Raw genomic sequence first — 14,474 nt, forward strand, 5'->3', positions numbered from 1 at the left:
GCCTTTCAAGTATACAGGCCTTAAGAAATCAACACATAGTAACCAGTGACAAAATATGTAAGTTTCCAACTTTGTGCTCCAGAATCTGCATTTTTTTTTGTTTCAAAGTTTTTTTTCTGCACTTGCTATGAACCACCTTGTCTGTAGTCCACTATCCTGTGCTGTAACCAACAATCTCTCATCTTTACGTAGAAATTCAACTCTTTAGCCACTCCTGTGTCAGGATGTGATCCATTTATGACAGTTGCAAGCCAATTAGAGTTTGTTGGGCAACTGCACTTCCCAAACTATTGGAATCAACGGACATGAACAGCTGAGTTGTTCGATGGTGAGGATTTATTTATTTTATTTATTTAAGGCTTTTATATACCGACTTTCTTGATACAAATCAAATCAACTCTGCTTAAAGAGGATGAATCCTCTTTAAGCAGAACGCCAGGTTCCTTTTAATGTTCAAGGAATAAAGGAGCCTTTCTTGGAGAGAATGGTAACTGCACCATAGTTTGGTTGATATAGAAAGTAGACACTACTTTCAGAAGGAATTTAGTGTCAGTACGCAGAACCAAGGTGTTAAAAAACAAACAAATAAATAAATAAAAAAAAACCCCTGCAAGTGGGGGGGGGGGTCACATAATGCTGTGAGCATGGGTAGACACTACGTAAAGGAGTTTCGGCTATAAATCGGCAAATAATAAAGTTGTTGTGGTTTATCCGAGAACCATGTCGACGCAGTTAAACAAATTAAAGAGAAAGATGAAGATGAAAGTGGTCGACAAGAACAAACAGTCTAATTTCAGTTAGTCAGCCAGAGTGACTCACTGCTCTCGATTAACAAATGTTGGTACCTATTCAAACTAAATCACACTACCTGAACACCTTTCCAAGGTGAGTAACTGAACTGAACTTTGCAACCTTTTTACTTAGGTATACACTGCTCCTAGCTTATTTCTAGCTTCTGGCTACTTTTTTTTTTTTTTGGGGGGGGGGGTTGTTTTGTTTTTAATATACAAACACTAACTGCTGCTTTCTAGCTGCCTTTCAGACTATTAAAAATAAACACTAACAACTGCTTACGGGGGGAGATCTAAATTGTATAATTGACCCAGTTTGGGACAGAACACAGAGGGGCCTGATGAGTAAAATGGGAAATAAGAAAGGGGCTCCTTTTTTATGTAAACAATTGGGGGTATTGAATATTTGAGGAGTGCTACATCCCACAGAAAGGGATTTTACTCATTATGCTAGAGCACATCAAACTTCCACCAGAATTGATTATATTCTCCTTTCTGAATGCTTACTTCTGAGGGTAAAGAAAGCTGTGATTGAGCTCCTCCTAATTTTGGATCATTGTCTTGTCTAACTGAAATGACACAAAAGAGGTGGCCTGAGATTGTGGAGAATGGCAACAGATCCTGCCCCATGACACCAAATTTCCAGAATTCCTATCTGAAAAATGGAGTCTTTACGCTCAGGTGAATGCCCAACCAACAGAGCTAATCCATTTTTGTTTTGGGAAACTGCTAAGGCAGTTTTAAGAGTTGATATAATTAATTATGTTAAAACTAAATGGAAAAACACTCAATGCTACTATTCTATATTTAGATAAACAATTGAGAACAAATACATAACTTACTGACGAATCCCTCCAAATCTAATAGGGAATCCTTTTCTCAGATCCAAAAGGCTTTAAACAATATACTACATCAGAGAGCGTACATATCTTTGCAATTTTTTAAATACAAATGTTATTGCTATAGCAATAAGTTGGGCAAGATGCTTGCAAATCTGGTTAAACAACAATATCCCTTCAAATTCATTGATGCTATTAGAGATAAAGACAATGGGATTTTATCCAAATCAGAGGATATTTGACAATTATTTGTGGAATATTACCAGTCACTTTTTGCAGCTGAACCAGTAGTTCCTGGCAAAATCAATGAGTTTCTGAGGGATATTGATGTTCCTCAAGTTACAATAGAAGATCTCAAGAAATGAAATGCACAGGTAAATAATACTGAAGTTATGCAGGCAATTTCAAATCTTCCTCCTCATAAGTCTCCAGGTCCGGATGAACTGGACTCTTAGTCACATCTCTGAACCTTTAAAAGGTGTTTGAGGCAATGGGAAAAGGAGTAATCAGTAATTGTGTTTCTCAAGAAAGGGAGAAATCTTCTGAATATAGCCTCCTATCATCCAATACCTATACTAAATATTGATATCAAGCTTTCTGTGTCTATTCTGGCTAATAGGTTAAAATACATTCTTCCTAAGTTGATCACATCTTATCAGGCTGGATTTGTGTTTGGTCAAGGATCATCTATTAATATAAGGAAAGTATATGCGGCTTTGAGGAATTATCAGCTGGAAAGGGTTCCAGATCCTTTAATAAATTAGCTGTGATGCAGAAAAGGCCTTTGACCGCGTCTCATGGCCTTTTCTTTTTATTTACACTTTTTACATTTTTATATTCTGCAACTTCCATCAGTAAGTTCCATTGCAGATTACACAAATACATTCATAAAATCATCACAAACAATAAAATAATACAGTCAATATAAAATATATATACTTAAAAAATTTAAATATTGTTAAATGTCATCTTAAAATAATAAGCCTTGAGAGCATTTGACCTTCATGGACATATCTCTGAACTCATTACTCCTCTATATACAAATCCAAGTACGAGAATTTGCATCAATAGGTTTCCCTTTCTGACTCCTTTTCTTTTCATAGGGGTACGAGACAAGGCTGCCCTCTATCACCTCTCCATTTTGTTTGTCATTGGAACCATTTAGTAGCAGAATTCGGAGTTCCCCTAGCATAAAAAGCATTTGTGTGGGAGATGGGGCCTGTAAGTCACTTGCCGATATTCTTTTGCTGCTTTCAGAGGCCCCTGAATCCTTACCAGAAGCTTTAAGGGTTTTTTCTATCAGACTATCTCCAGATTTAAGCTGAATCTAGATAAAATAGAGACAGCAGATGTGATGGGTCATTTATGTTAGACATGGGAAGACTTTCCTATTAGATGGGCCAATTATAAATTAAAATACCTAAGGATTCAAATACACAAAATCCTCTCACTGTGGCATTCCCTGAAATAAGCACCAATGATTAAACGGTTTCAAGAGTAGTTGGAAAGCTGGAAGTGCCTTGCTTAATCATTTCTGGGAAGGATTGCGCTTCTGAAGATGATGCTGGTTCCGAGGCTTTTATATCTGATCCAGACACTTTCTATGCCCTTTTTACTGAAAGATATTCGAGAGGTCAACACATTTTTGGCTATTATTTCTGGAAAAGGAACGAGGCAAGAATCTCTTCTAAAACACTGATGGCTTCCAGATCAGATTTGGGGACAGGGGGTTCCAAACTTTTATCTGTATGTACTGGCTGCACAACTTCGAGTATTTAAGGACTGGCTATTGCAACAAAATAACTACACAGATCTTAAGGTGGATAATGCTATAGTCCACCCTTTGAATCTAAGATACTTATTATATATACAAGATAGAGAATTACCATCAGTAATCTGCTCTTCAATGCTAATATAACCAGTGAAAAAGGCATGGCAGCTAGCGTGCTTTTGTCTCTTCCTTCCTATTGTAGGCAACCCACATTTTAGAGAAATGCATTCATATATTCGAAGGAATGTGAAAGCTCTGGGAGTGAGGGGGGAAACTATCAATTTGTAGTGATGTCACCTTGCTTTCTTTCCAGGAATGCATAGATAAGAAGAGGCTTACATCAGTAGATTTTTTATTTACATATTAAGAACTTCAGTAAACTGCTAAGATCATGTCAGTTAGTGTCTTCTGCATCTTTTATTGCCCTTCATTTGCACAAAGCTCCAAAAGGTTTATTGTCTCATTTAAATAAATTGTCACATCTACATAGAAAATATCTGATATTTCATAGATTGTCAGAATCAAGGGCCACTGAAATAAATGCTGAGCTTGATCAGGAAGTCTTTGCAGAATCTCATGGGTTTATGCTGTCATATTGTAAATAATAACCTTAAAGAAACACAAATTTGGAGAGGAGGAGTAGCCTAGTGGTTAGAGCAGTGGGCTACGAACCAGGAGACCAGGGTTCAAGTCCCTCTGCTGCTCTCCTTGTGACCTTGGGCAAGTCACTTTACCCTCCATTGCCTCAGGTACAAACTTAGATTGTAAGCCATCTAGTGATAGGGAAATACCTACAGTACCTGAATGAAATCCACTTTGAAGTGCAAAAATCAAAATACGTCACAGATCTGGGCATTGTGCTTCGGCAAAGTGCATAAAATATAATATATAGTAAATATGTGAATATAGTGAGTTGCTCACTAAATTTCGGATGTAACTTTTCCTTCCTAACACTGTTGGACAGCATCTCCATGTGGTTCAATCGGCCAGGAACCCAATGAGATGGGAGACCCTCTATTGTTCCAAGGGAGAAACAAATGGTAGGAATGCAGAATAGGTCGATCCTATGTACTCCTCTTCCAATTCATGAAGAGACCCCATGGAGGGGACAAATCTACCATCTTAGGACGGGGACTTGCTCCCAGTGAATGAATCTCTGGTGGACTCCGAGTAGCCTCACTTCCATCTTGGACACAAGAGGTTCCAAACTCTCTCTCCAGACTTAAAGAGGCAAAGACATTTTTCACCAACTCTGAAAGCTGAGCTCCCACTGGCTGAGGGATCCTTTGCACTAGGGTTGGAGGAGAGACATCCTCCTCAGAACCCAGACTGGCTCATCTCATTAAGGGCTGCTAACGCTGGTTGTGCCATGTAGGAGCTTGGCACCATATGGGTTGTGGCTGTTGAAGCAGTGGGTTCTGAAGTGCTCCATGCCTGCTGCACTGGCAAGTGCTGCATTTGATCATTGACACCAGAAGGGCTTCATTTTACACCATTGCTGTACTCTCCATAGTGGAGGGACGCTTGTAATTGTGTGCTGGGTGTTCTACTCTGATGAAATTAAAGGGGCCTTAGTCTGCTACATGGGGAGGGGGGCCCTGATTGTGTCCTAGTCTTCACGCTCTGAGCTAATGAGACAGGTAGTAACCTGGTTGCTATTGGATCTGGGAAAAATAAATGACATGGCACCATGGGAGACCTTTTATTTTGGTGTAATTGACAGGTCTGCACTGGCACTGAGGCCGATGATTCTGAAGATCATCCCTCGTGCTGCTTAGGCACTCTTCTGGGCACGTTATCTGCCAGCATGGTCTTCCACATCTTGCTCAACACAGGAACTGTTGGTGGGGGTCTTTCCTCACTTGCAGGGAAAGGAAGCCTCACTTTGACTTCATGTGCTAAGAATTTGATGAAGCCTCACTCTGAGAAGTGGCTCCACTGCTGCTCTGAAGATTCAGCCTCTTATTCCCAGTCTTCTGTTGAGCTTTCATCTTCCATGCATGGTACTACTAGGCACTCTGACATTTGACTCCAGCTGTAACAGTAGCATTATGCCTGGGCCCCAGCAGTGATAGCAGTACTGTGCTTCTTCCCTAATGTCTGTGTATCAGTAACTCGGACCGTAAAAGTCAGAGCCCAGCAGTGGCTTGTCGTCTGAATCCATGCAAAGCAACTAATTGAAATAGGCTGGATTTTGTGTCAGAAGCAACTAGCGATATATCAGGAAAATTGCCATTATAGGCATTGCCACTATTTAGCTGTATAAATCGAAACTTATCCGGTTGAGCGCTGCTACTTAGCTGGATAATTCTTAACTTATCTGGATAAGGGCAGTATGTATTTCTGTGTTTTTTTCACATGCACACACATGTTGCAGGGTGCACTTTTATAACTTGCATATATAATATATGCATAGGTTAAATACAGGAGTAGATTTTTGCATGTCCAAATACACATATATGGGTGTGAACATGAATATTTAAAAGTTATCCTCCTTCAAAAAGTATTGGACACATGGTGGAAGCCTCCCAATGGGGACTGCAATATTTCCCTGAGGCAGGCTATTTGCTGGCCTTACTCTATGTCAGTCTTCTTGCATAATATTACGCCATCTTAGCTAAGGCGTCTGCAAGCAGCTGTCATCTTACGACTGCCCAATGTGTATAAGCACTCAGCTGATGAGGATGAAAGGAGGTAGACCCAGTAGTAATCTCAGTAAATATTCCACTTCAGGGAAGGTAGAGGTTAAATGGAACAGCCTCTAGGGAACAAGCACAGATGATCTCTGAGAGCAGTGGTGTAAAGCTAAATTATTTAGGGGTTGTCGAAATGGATAGTGGCCTGGTGATTTGTTGGTCTTTAGTTGACAATTTGATCTTATACACCTTCTGGTTTCTTAGTGGTTTGCATTAGTTGCTTAGAATCATCACCATCACAGATTATTTCTGTGATGGACACCTCCACAACATATTCCTCAATAAAGACAGGCAAATAATTCATATGGTTTCAGTTATTGCTTTATACTCACTGAGCACCTCTTTTACCTTGGTTTTCTAGCAGGCCAATTGATTCCCTCACAGGCGTTTGCTTTGTTAGTTCATATAAAGCATGGTGCTTGCCATGGCTTGCCTGGCAGGAGTGCTTATATCACTCGGCCTTTCTGACAATGCACTGGGGCCAAATCTTTAAAGCTGCCAATTGATTCTGTTCACCAAGTTACTTGTTGCATACAGGTAAGCTTTTGGTGTTTGCTGTGGATAACCTATGGTGGTGCTTGTCTCACTTTGCTTCTGGGAGTTCATGCATGTCAGGCTCTCTGTACAAGGCGAGATATTTAAGTCCTCGGTCATTTATTTTGTTCAGCAAGTCATTTTGGACAACTGGGCATCTGTGCCCGGCATGCAGGTACCACATGTTAGTTCTGGTGTTAGCAGGGCAGCTGGTCATAAATGATTATTCATACTCTTTTTGTGCCTCTATGCATGTCTTCTCCTGAATCCTGCACGTGTGTGGCTCTGGCATGAACAGGGTAGATGCTTATGTGATCCTCCGCAATCTCTTTGTGCCTCTATGTGTGTCCTCTGTATGATATGCTTGCTTATGCTTGGCAAAGTTAGTGTATTCCACTATTGCCCTCTGGTCACCAAGATATTTAATGCAGTTGAGCATCTGGTCTAAGTACCCATCCTACTGCTGTTGCAGTTTGAGAGCAATGTGGTCAGCTACTTTAAAGTTTTTCATCTTCTGTAGAGATCGCTGCACCCTTTGTCCATCTGTGCAGCTATTACTGAGGACAAGTTCAGCAAACTTCTGGCTTGTCAGAGGATCAAAGACAGCATGCTACCTGTGCAGGACAGGTACACTGGTACCTATATTATGGAGTCTTTTTTGTGACAGCAACTAGCTATTTCAAGATATCTTTCCACATCACAAAAAGCGATTTCCGTTTGCCAGGTTTGCTTTATCATCTGCTGTTCTCTCAGCCAATAACTGGGTGCTAGGGGCAATTACTGGCAGCTTCCAGACTGGAAATTTCATCTGCTGCTCCAACTTATAGCAGCATCATTCACTTGAGTGGCAATGGCATTACATTGTGGCTCCTGGCATCACTCCTTCAGTGATTTATTCCTGCGAGCGATTTTCAGGTATTGCTACTTCTCCTTTCCTGGTCTAGTTGCATCAATAGGTGGTCACGTTTTACAAGAACCAGACAAAGCCGCACAGTGGTACTGCAGGTCATCACCTCCTGCTGCCATGAGTGCCATCTCTCTGTGTTTCGAATGTGGCTTCAATGCTTGCATGCAGCTTCTGAGGTTCTACCTCATCCTTGCAGCTGGCTCATCCTCTTTGGAAATTCAAACATGGTTCATTCACACAGTTAGTTTAAAATCAACATGCTCATTTTGCTACAAAAGTTGAGCTACTATTCTGGATGACAAGGGCTGCCAGGCCCCAGTTTGTTGTCTTGGGATGGTTCCTCTATATTGCTCTACTTTTCTTACTATAGATATCATGGCTTGGTGTGCATCCAAGATGACGCAAGATCACTTGTGTTCAACCACTCATTCCCTGCAAATCAGTTCATGTACGAGTGTGCCTTATTGCACAGCACAAAGTGGTGGCATGAACCTGAGGGCTCAGGTCCCTTCAGGCGGAGTGATTTCTGTTCACAGTGCTACCAACAACCCTGTTTTCAAAGCCATCTTTCAAATTGGGTCATACGCACTTTCAATCTCTGTGCATGCTAGCACAATAGGGGTAAGTTCTTGCTTTGGTCACATATGGCAACACACTTCTCTCATGTTCCTTGCTAGAGGTAGCCACCGGCTCCCCACCAAATGTCTAAGGGCTATTTGCTTGGTAGTCTGGCTGAATGGAGGCTGTGGCTCTGGTTGTAAGCATATCTTCGTTAGTCTCCATTACACACACACACAGAAGCAAGGCTAGCCTCTCACTATGTTTGCAGTCTGGCATAAGGTTCAGGCCAGTTATTCTTGATTTGGCTCCTTAAGTGCCATGCTCTATCCATCAATGCTTGAGAAAGGAGCTTGGGTGATGCAGAGATAGCATATCCCCTTGATGTTTACTGCATAATAAGCCCTGTAGGTTTCTGTGGGTGCTGATGGGCTCGTGGCAGTATACAGCATACAATACCGTTCTGGATGGCACCAATCTGCAATATTCCCCTCTGGGTTTGGAGGACCTGTGCTTTCTTTACAGCAGATATGTTCACAGTAATAATATTGCTTCATCTGCTTGTACAAGGGCTTCGATGGTCTGTACAATGATAGGCAGTATTACAGATTTGAGGATATAGCTGCAGCTAGGTTAGTGGGCAGCCCACAGCAAGTGTGGTGTTGCTATCGTCAGCTAGTTGTGGAACTGACCCATGCCCTAAGGACATAAAGCAAGCGCTATGTTGAAAACAGGTCAGGCAGAGAATACCAAGTGGACATTCCTGCCACCAAGTTGCATAAGTGGATGAGGGTGTCGAAAAGTTGCCTGTCAAGTCTTTGGGCTTTTGATTACTGGGATTGGCCTGCTCACCACCCAAAAGCTATGCTGCAGTTTAAATAAGCAAGCCCTGCTCCTGCTACAGATCAGGATGTCATCTCACCACAGAGATCTTCCACCAGTAAGCAAGGATATAAAGTACAGGTTCATCAGAGTGGCAAGGCTTTCATGGCTCTGTGTTACCAGCAGCAGAATATTGCATACATATTGAGCCTTTATGAACTGCAACTCAAGTGAGGGAATAATCTCCCTATAGGAATTGAAGAATATGTCTAGGTTGAATTGGGTATATAATTGGTTAGAGAATATGTTTAATGGTTGAAATGGTTATATGAATTTGACCTATGCTGAGGCCATATCCATCAAATAAAGATCTTCATTTTGAATAATGTCACAGCAAAGAACTTCATTCATGATTTAAGTTACTAGAATTGGGGAACAGAGGTAAGAGGGTAGGGATGAAGGGGGTGGAAACGGTAATTATTTAGTTAGAGGGAGGAAGCGAGTATGCACCTGACACGGTTGTGGCTGACTCGTGACTGCTTGTAGACAGAGAATTAGCATTATCAGCATTTAGCTGAGTTGTGTGCTGTGTATGATCTGCAAAAATCTACTGCTGCAACCATACAAATACATGAGCAATGTTTGACCACGTGCGAAATCAATAGGACTGGTTTGGAAACCATTGGCATATGATTTGCTTGTTCAGAAAATATTCAGGATTAGAATCACAGGCTGGAACGTTAAAACATCTTCAGTATAATGCACCACACACATTTATGTATTTTAACCTCACACTGCCATTTTGCAAGAAAAATCACTCCTACAGCGTGCACATACAGGTTTAGCCACTATTATCCTGAAGCCCCTTAATGTTTTGCTTTTTCCAAAAGCATAGAAGCTTAATGACTCTGTACTTACCCGCTTGTGCAAACGTTCTGCTTCCTCCTGATATGCAGCAAGTTGCTGTTTCCACTGTTTCACATTGGCTGTAGACTCCAGTAGAGCTGCTGTGAGTTTGGCATTATTACCTTTGAGTGTGGCCAGTTCTGCCTCCCAGTGTTTGCTGATAGCAGAACTATAAACACAAAAAAATAACAATGCTGGAGATCATCACTGCCCTATTGTTAATGATGGCAATCTTAACGTTAGGTGAATATACCGGCCAAAACAACAAATCTACAATAAGCCATTTAAAGCAACTCTACACCATATATATCTTGAAAATTATCTATGCAAAAATTCTTACCTTCAACTATAAAGTGTAAATTACAGATTACTGAAAGTAGTGCATTCTATACTGTTGTAGACTAGTTTCTTGCTATAAACAGAAGCCTGCAGCTTCAAGAGCCATGTTGCTAGTTTCCCTTCAAGAACTCCAGATCTAGTTTCAGACCTATAAGCTGCTGAAAAGAAAAAAACCTCCTTGCTACCAACCTGCTGCTTAAAGTTTACAACTTATAATGGGAATAAGAAAAATTATTATGCTCTGCTTCTCTGTGGTCTGAAAGATACTAAATTAAACTAAAAGAATCCCAGATCCAGTTTCAGATCTGTAAGTTGTTGAAAGAAAAAGGCATCCTTGCTACCAGTTTGCGATATGAAAATTTATAAATTTAACTCATATTTGCAGAGAGCGATTAAGCAATTTGTCAGGACAAGAAGTTGAGGAGAAGAGAGAAAAGGAATAGTGTCTAATTGTGTGCGCCTACTGCACAGGATCTGAAGGCAGGAACGGAGAAAGGATTGTGTATTGGATAGCAGAAACTGAGAAGACATCTGTTGGAGCTGCTTCCTTTCCTGCAAGTTGCAAGCGTATTAACTGTATCTTTTGTTTTCTGTCTCATTGTATTGCTTAAATGTAGAGGATTATCAAAGCCTGCCATCTGGAAATTAAGGGGCTAATGGCTTTCCCCATCAGTGTGTGGTTTCTTCAGGGCCAGTGCAAGGGGATTAGGCGCCCTGGGGATATGACTGTTCCAGCGATGGGACTATCACTTGATTCATCTGCTCAGTCAGCTTGTTGGAGTTGTGGGAGAGAGTGCTGGAGTTGCATGTACCAACTGCTAAGCCGTCTTGCAAACGTTTGCCGTAATAGTCAATGGGACTTCTGTATTTGGGGCACTTAGCTCATGGAGTCTGCACAAGGCCTCTTCATTCTAAAAGCAACATAGGAGCAAGTGTGGCCTGAACTACTACCTTCGCCACCCACAGGAATGACACATGGTTCAAGGCTGTCCCCTGCAGTTTGCTTTAGATACAGATACTCCATTCAGTATCATTCTGCAAAAACTGCAGGAACAGCTCAGGCTGGAGAGGTTGTTAAAACTATAGTCAGTGCCTTTGCTTTCCTTCATTGGCCATCCAGTCTCCCTGAAAGTGGTTAAGTCTGTGAGGGACCAGGCCATCAAACTGCAGTTACCACTTCTTATCAGTTGCCTAGAAGGACTGGCCCATTTGGGAAGGAAATGGCTGCAAGCACTTAACTTGCTATATGTTGTTCACCAAATTCTGAGGGAGCATTGAGAGCAGAAGAATATTTTGCTGGTGGCTGAAGAGGATCAATGAGTATTGCTTTGCTGGGTAATTTCAGGAGAGTGAAACTGTGGGGCAAATTAACTGTGTAAAGAAAGCAGTGGCGTAGCCAGAATTGATTTTTTGGGTGGGCACAAGGTTAACATGGGTGGGCTGTAGGCATGCAGGTCTACTAGTTGTTTTTTTACTGATAAATAATGCCAAATTATGCAGCATAGCATTCACATCTACGCCTAAGTATGAGGTTTACATAATGATACAAACATAATTCACGGTGATTTGTGGTACTTTAGCCTTCTTATTATTACGATTTTATACACGGCTCCTACCTGTCCATAAATTTTGAGAGAGCGGTTGTGTTGCTTATATTTAAATTGCTAACATCTCAAAATATAGATATATATTTTTACCTTTGTTGTCTGATCTTTGTATTTTTCTAATCAGTTGGTCCTGGTCTCTTTTTCCCATTTTTTCCCTTATAGCTCATTTCCTAATTCCTTTTCAGTGTCTTTCTTCTATTACTGTCTTCTTCCCTTCCACACACACACACACACATACACGCTTTCTCTCACAGACTCCCTCTCACACACTCAAGCTGTCACTCTCATATGCTCTCCCCCCCCCCCACCCCCCCACAAGCTCACATTCAAGTTCTCACTTTCTCACCCCTCCCCAGGCTTATATTCTTATGCACACACAGACGCACATCCAGGCACCCATTCTCACCCACACACATAAACCCAGACTCCCATTCTCACCCACAAACCCGTGCTCCCAGTCTCACCCACACATATTCAAGCTCCCATTCTCATCCATACATATACACATTTAAGGTACTATTCTCACCCACACATACACACATTCAAGCACCCATTCTTATCCACATATTCAAGCTTCCATTCTCACCCACCCACACAAACCCAGGCTCTCATTCTCACCCATATATACACACATTCAAGCTCCCATTCTCACCCACCCACAAACCCAGGCTCCCATTCTCAACCACACATACACACATTCGAGCTCCCATTCACCCACATATTCAAGCTTCCATTCTCACCCACATACACACCCAGGCTCCAGTTTTCACCCACACACACTCCCATTCTCATCCACACATACACATTCAAGCACGTGCACAGCTTCCGCTTTCTCCCCCAGAGCAGGAAGATCAGCTGCCTCTCCTGCTGCCACCGGCCTCCTGCTATCTTCTTCGGGCGTCGGGCCGTACTGCCCGCCGAACTTCCTGTCGGGGGGGGGGGGAGCGGAAGCGCAGCGCACAACGTCCGCTTCCTCCCTCCCCCAAGCAGGAAGATCGGCGGGCCATACCGCCCGACGCCCGAAGAAGATAGCAGGAGGCCGGTGGCAGCAGGAGAGGCAGCTGATCTTCCTGCTTTGGGGGAGAAAGCGGAAGCTGTGCGCAGCGCTTCCGCTCCCCCAAACAGGAAGTTCGGCTCACCGTTTGACCCGAAGATAGCAGGAGAACGGGTGGCAGCAGGAGAGGCAGCTGATCTTCCTGCATTGGGGGGAGGAAGCAGAAGCTGCGCGCGCGCTTCCGCTCCCCCCCCGAACAGGAAGACCGGTTGGCCATGCGGCCGCAGCAGCGCTGCCCCACGTGTGCCGTGATGGCGCGCGAGGCGTGGGTTCTCTTGTTCGCTGTCGCGGGGATGGGATCCCGCGACAGCCTTGCAGTTCCGGTGCTAGTTGGGTGGGCCTGGGTCTAAGTTGGGTGGGCACCTGCCCACCCAGGCCCACCCGTGGCTACGCCACTGAAAGAAAGGTAGGTAATTTTAAGTGTGTCTCCCTGATAAAGAAAGGAAAGGTAGGAAACTTGCTTTGAAAAGGTGAGAGAAGTGTGATTGATTTGAGTAGGTGCCAAAGTTGTTAAAAAGGAACAACAGCAAAAGATCATGCTGGCAAACTAATTGAAATGTGAATCAAAGGAGTTTGTTAATAGTAATTTGCCTTTGAAGTTCAAACAGGCTGATGCAATATCCATGCGGGAAAAATGAGCGTTCATGATTGAGCCCCAGCTTTCCTAACGCGAGCTTATCCACCTCTCCCGGGCATGTGATGCAATAGGCAAATGAGCTGCTGCATTATAAAGGAGGTGCTAGGGCAAATCGTGTGTCCCTAGAGCCTCCTCAGCATTGGGTGCCCAGGAGACTTTTACACTGAGCACCCGTTTTCCTAACCTAACTGCCATCAAGACTTTTTTTTTTTTAATTTTTACTTTCCCATTGCTGTATTTTCTGCTTTTCAGTTCAAATTTGGGGCTTCTCAAAAAACACCAGCTCTGGGGCTGTCAATTTTTGAGGGTTAAAATGTGCATGTCAGATTTACGGTTATTTTTTTTACATCAGGGGTAATAGCTAATAGCCTCATCAACATGGCATTCACGTGTGATGAGCTCTACTAGCTTCGCCCTGGTTTAGATGTGGGTTTTGGACGCACCGATCCCTTATGGCATCAGGGGTTATATACACGCATCCGACCGGGGATTAACCTGTGCGCTAGCCTGACCACACGGTATTGCATCTGCCTGAAAGTATGTAGCAGACGAAGAGCTCAGTAATCCTCAATCCTAAAAGCATGGAGAGCAGATAAGATTTTGCTGGTGGCTGAAGAGAATATAAGAACATAAGATATGCCATACTGGGTCAGACCAAGGGTTCATCAAGCCCAATATCCTGTTTCCAGCAGTGGCCAATCCAAGTCACAAGTACCTGGCAAGTACCCAAACATTAGATCGATCACAAACTACTATTACTTATTAATTACTGTAATAGCAGTTTATGGATTGCTAAGTGTTGCTTTGTTGGATACTTTTGTGGCTTAAAGATTGCAGGACAGTGAAACTGTGGGGTAAATAAATCTTTAGTTTGTGTGCTTAATTAAAAAGAAGAGGTAGGTAATTGTAATTTTCTCTTACCCCCCAACCAAAGCATTGTCTTTGATTTATAGACTCTTATCCCATTTAAGAGGTCAAGAGACATTTTGACCCAGTCCTGATTAATAGATTAT

At 42.5% G+C, this 14,474-nt stretch overlaps 1 protein-coding gene across 4 annotated transcripts in view; it reads right to left on the reverse strand.

Annotated features, from left to right (window-relative positions):
* Window positions 1–14,474, reverse strand: part of HOMER1 (homer scaffold protein 1) — a 365,230-nt gene that overhangs the window by 79,019 nt on the left and 271,737 nt on the right. For all 4 annotated transcript variants that reach the window (XM_029575555.1, XM_029575541.1, XM_029575549.1 and 1 more), the window contains one exon: window positions 9,837–9,993. In XM_029575555.1, coding sequence (XP_029431415.1) covers window positions 9,837–9,993 — 157 coding nt within the window. The remainder of the gene's footprint in view (window positions 1–9,836; window positions 9,994–14,474) is intronic.

Source organism: Rhinatrema bivittatum, chromosome 1 (genome assembly GCF_901001135.1).
Source record: "Rhinatrema bivittatum chromosome 1, aRhiBiv1.1, whole genome shotgun sequence".
Classification (NCBI taxonomy): domain Eukaryota; kingdom Metazoa; phylum Chordata; class Amphibia; order Gymnophiona; family Rhinatrematidae; genus Rhinatrema; species Rhinatrema bivittatum.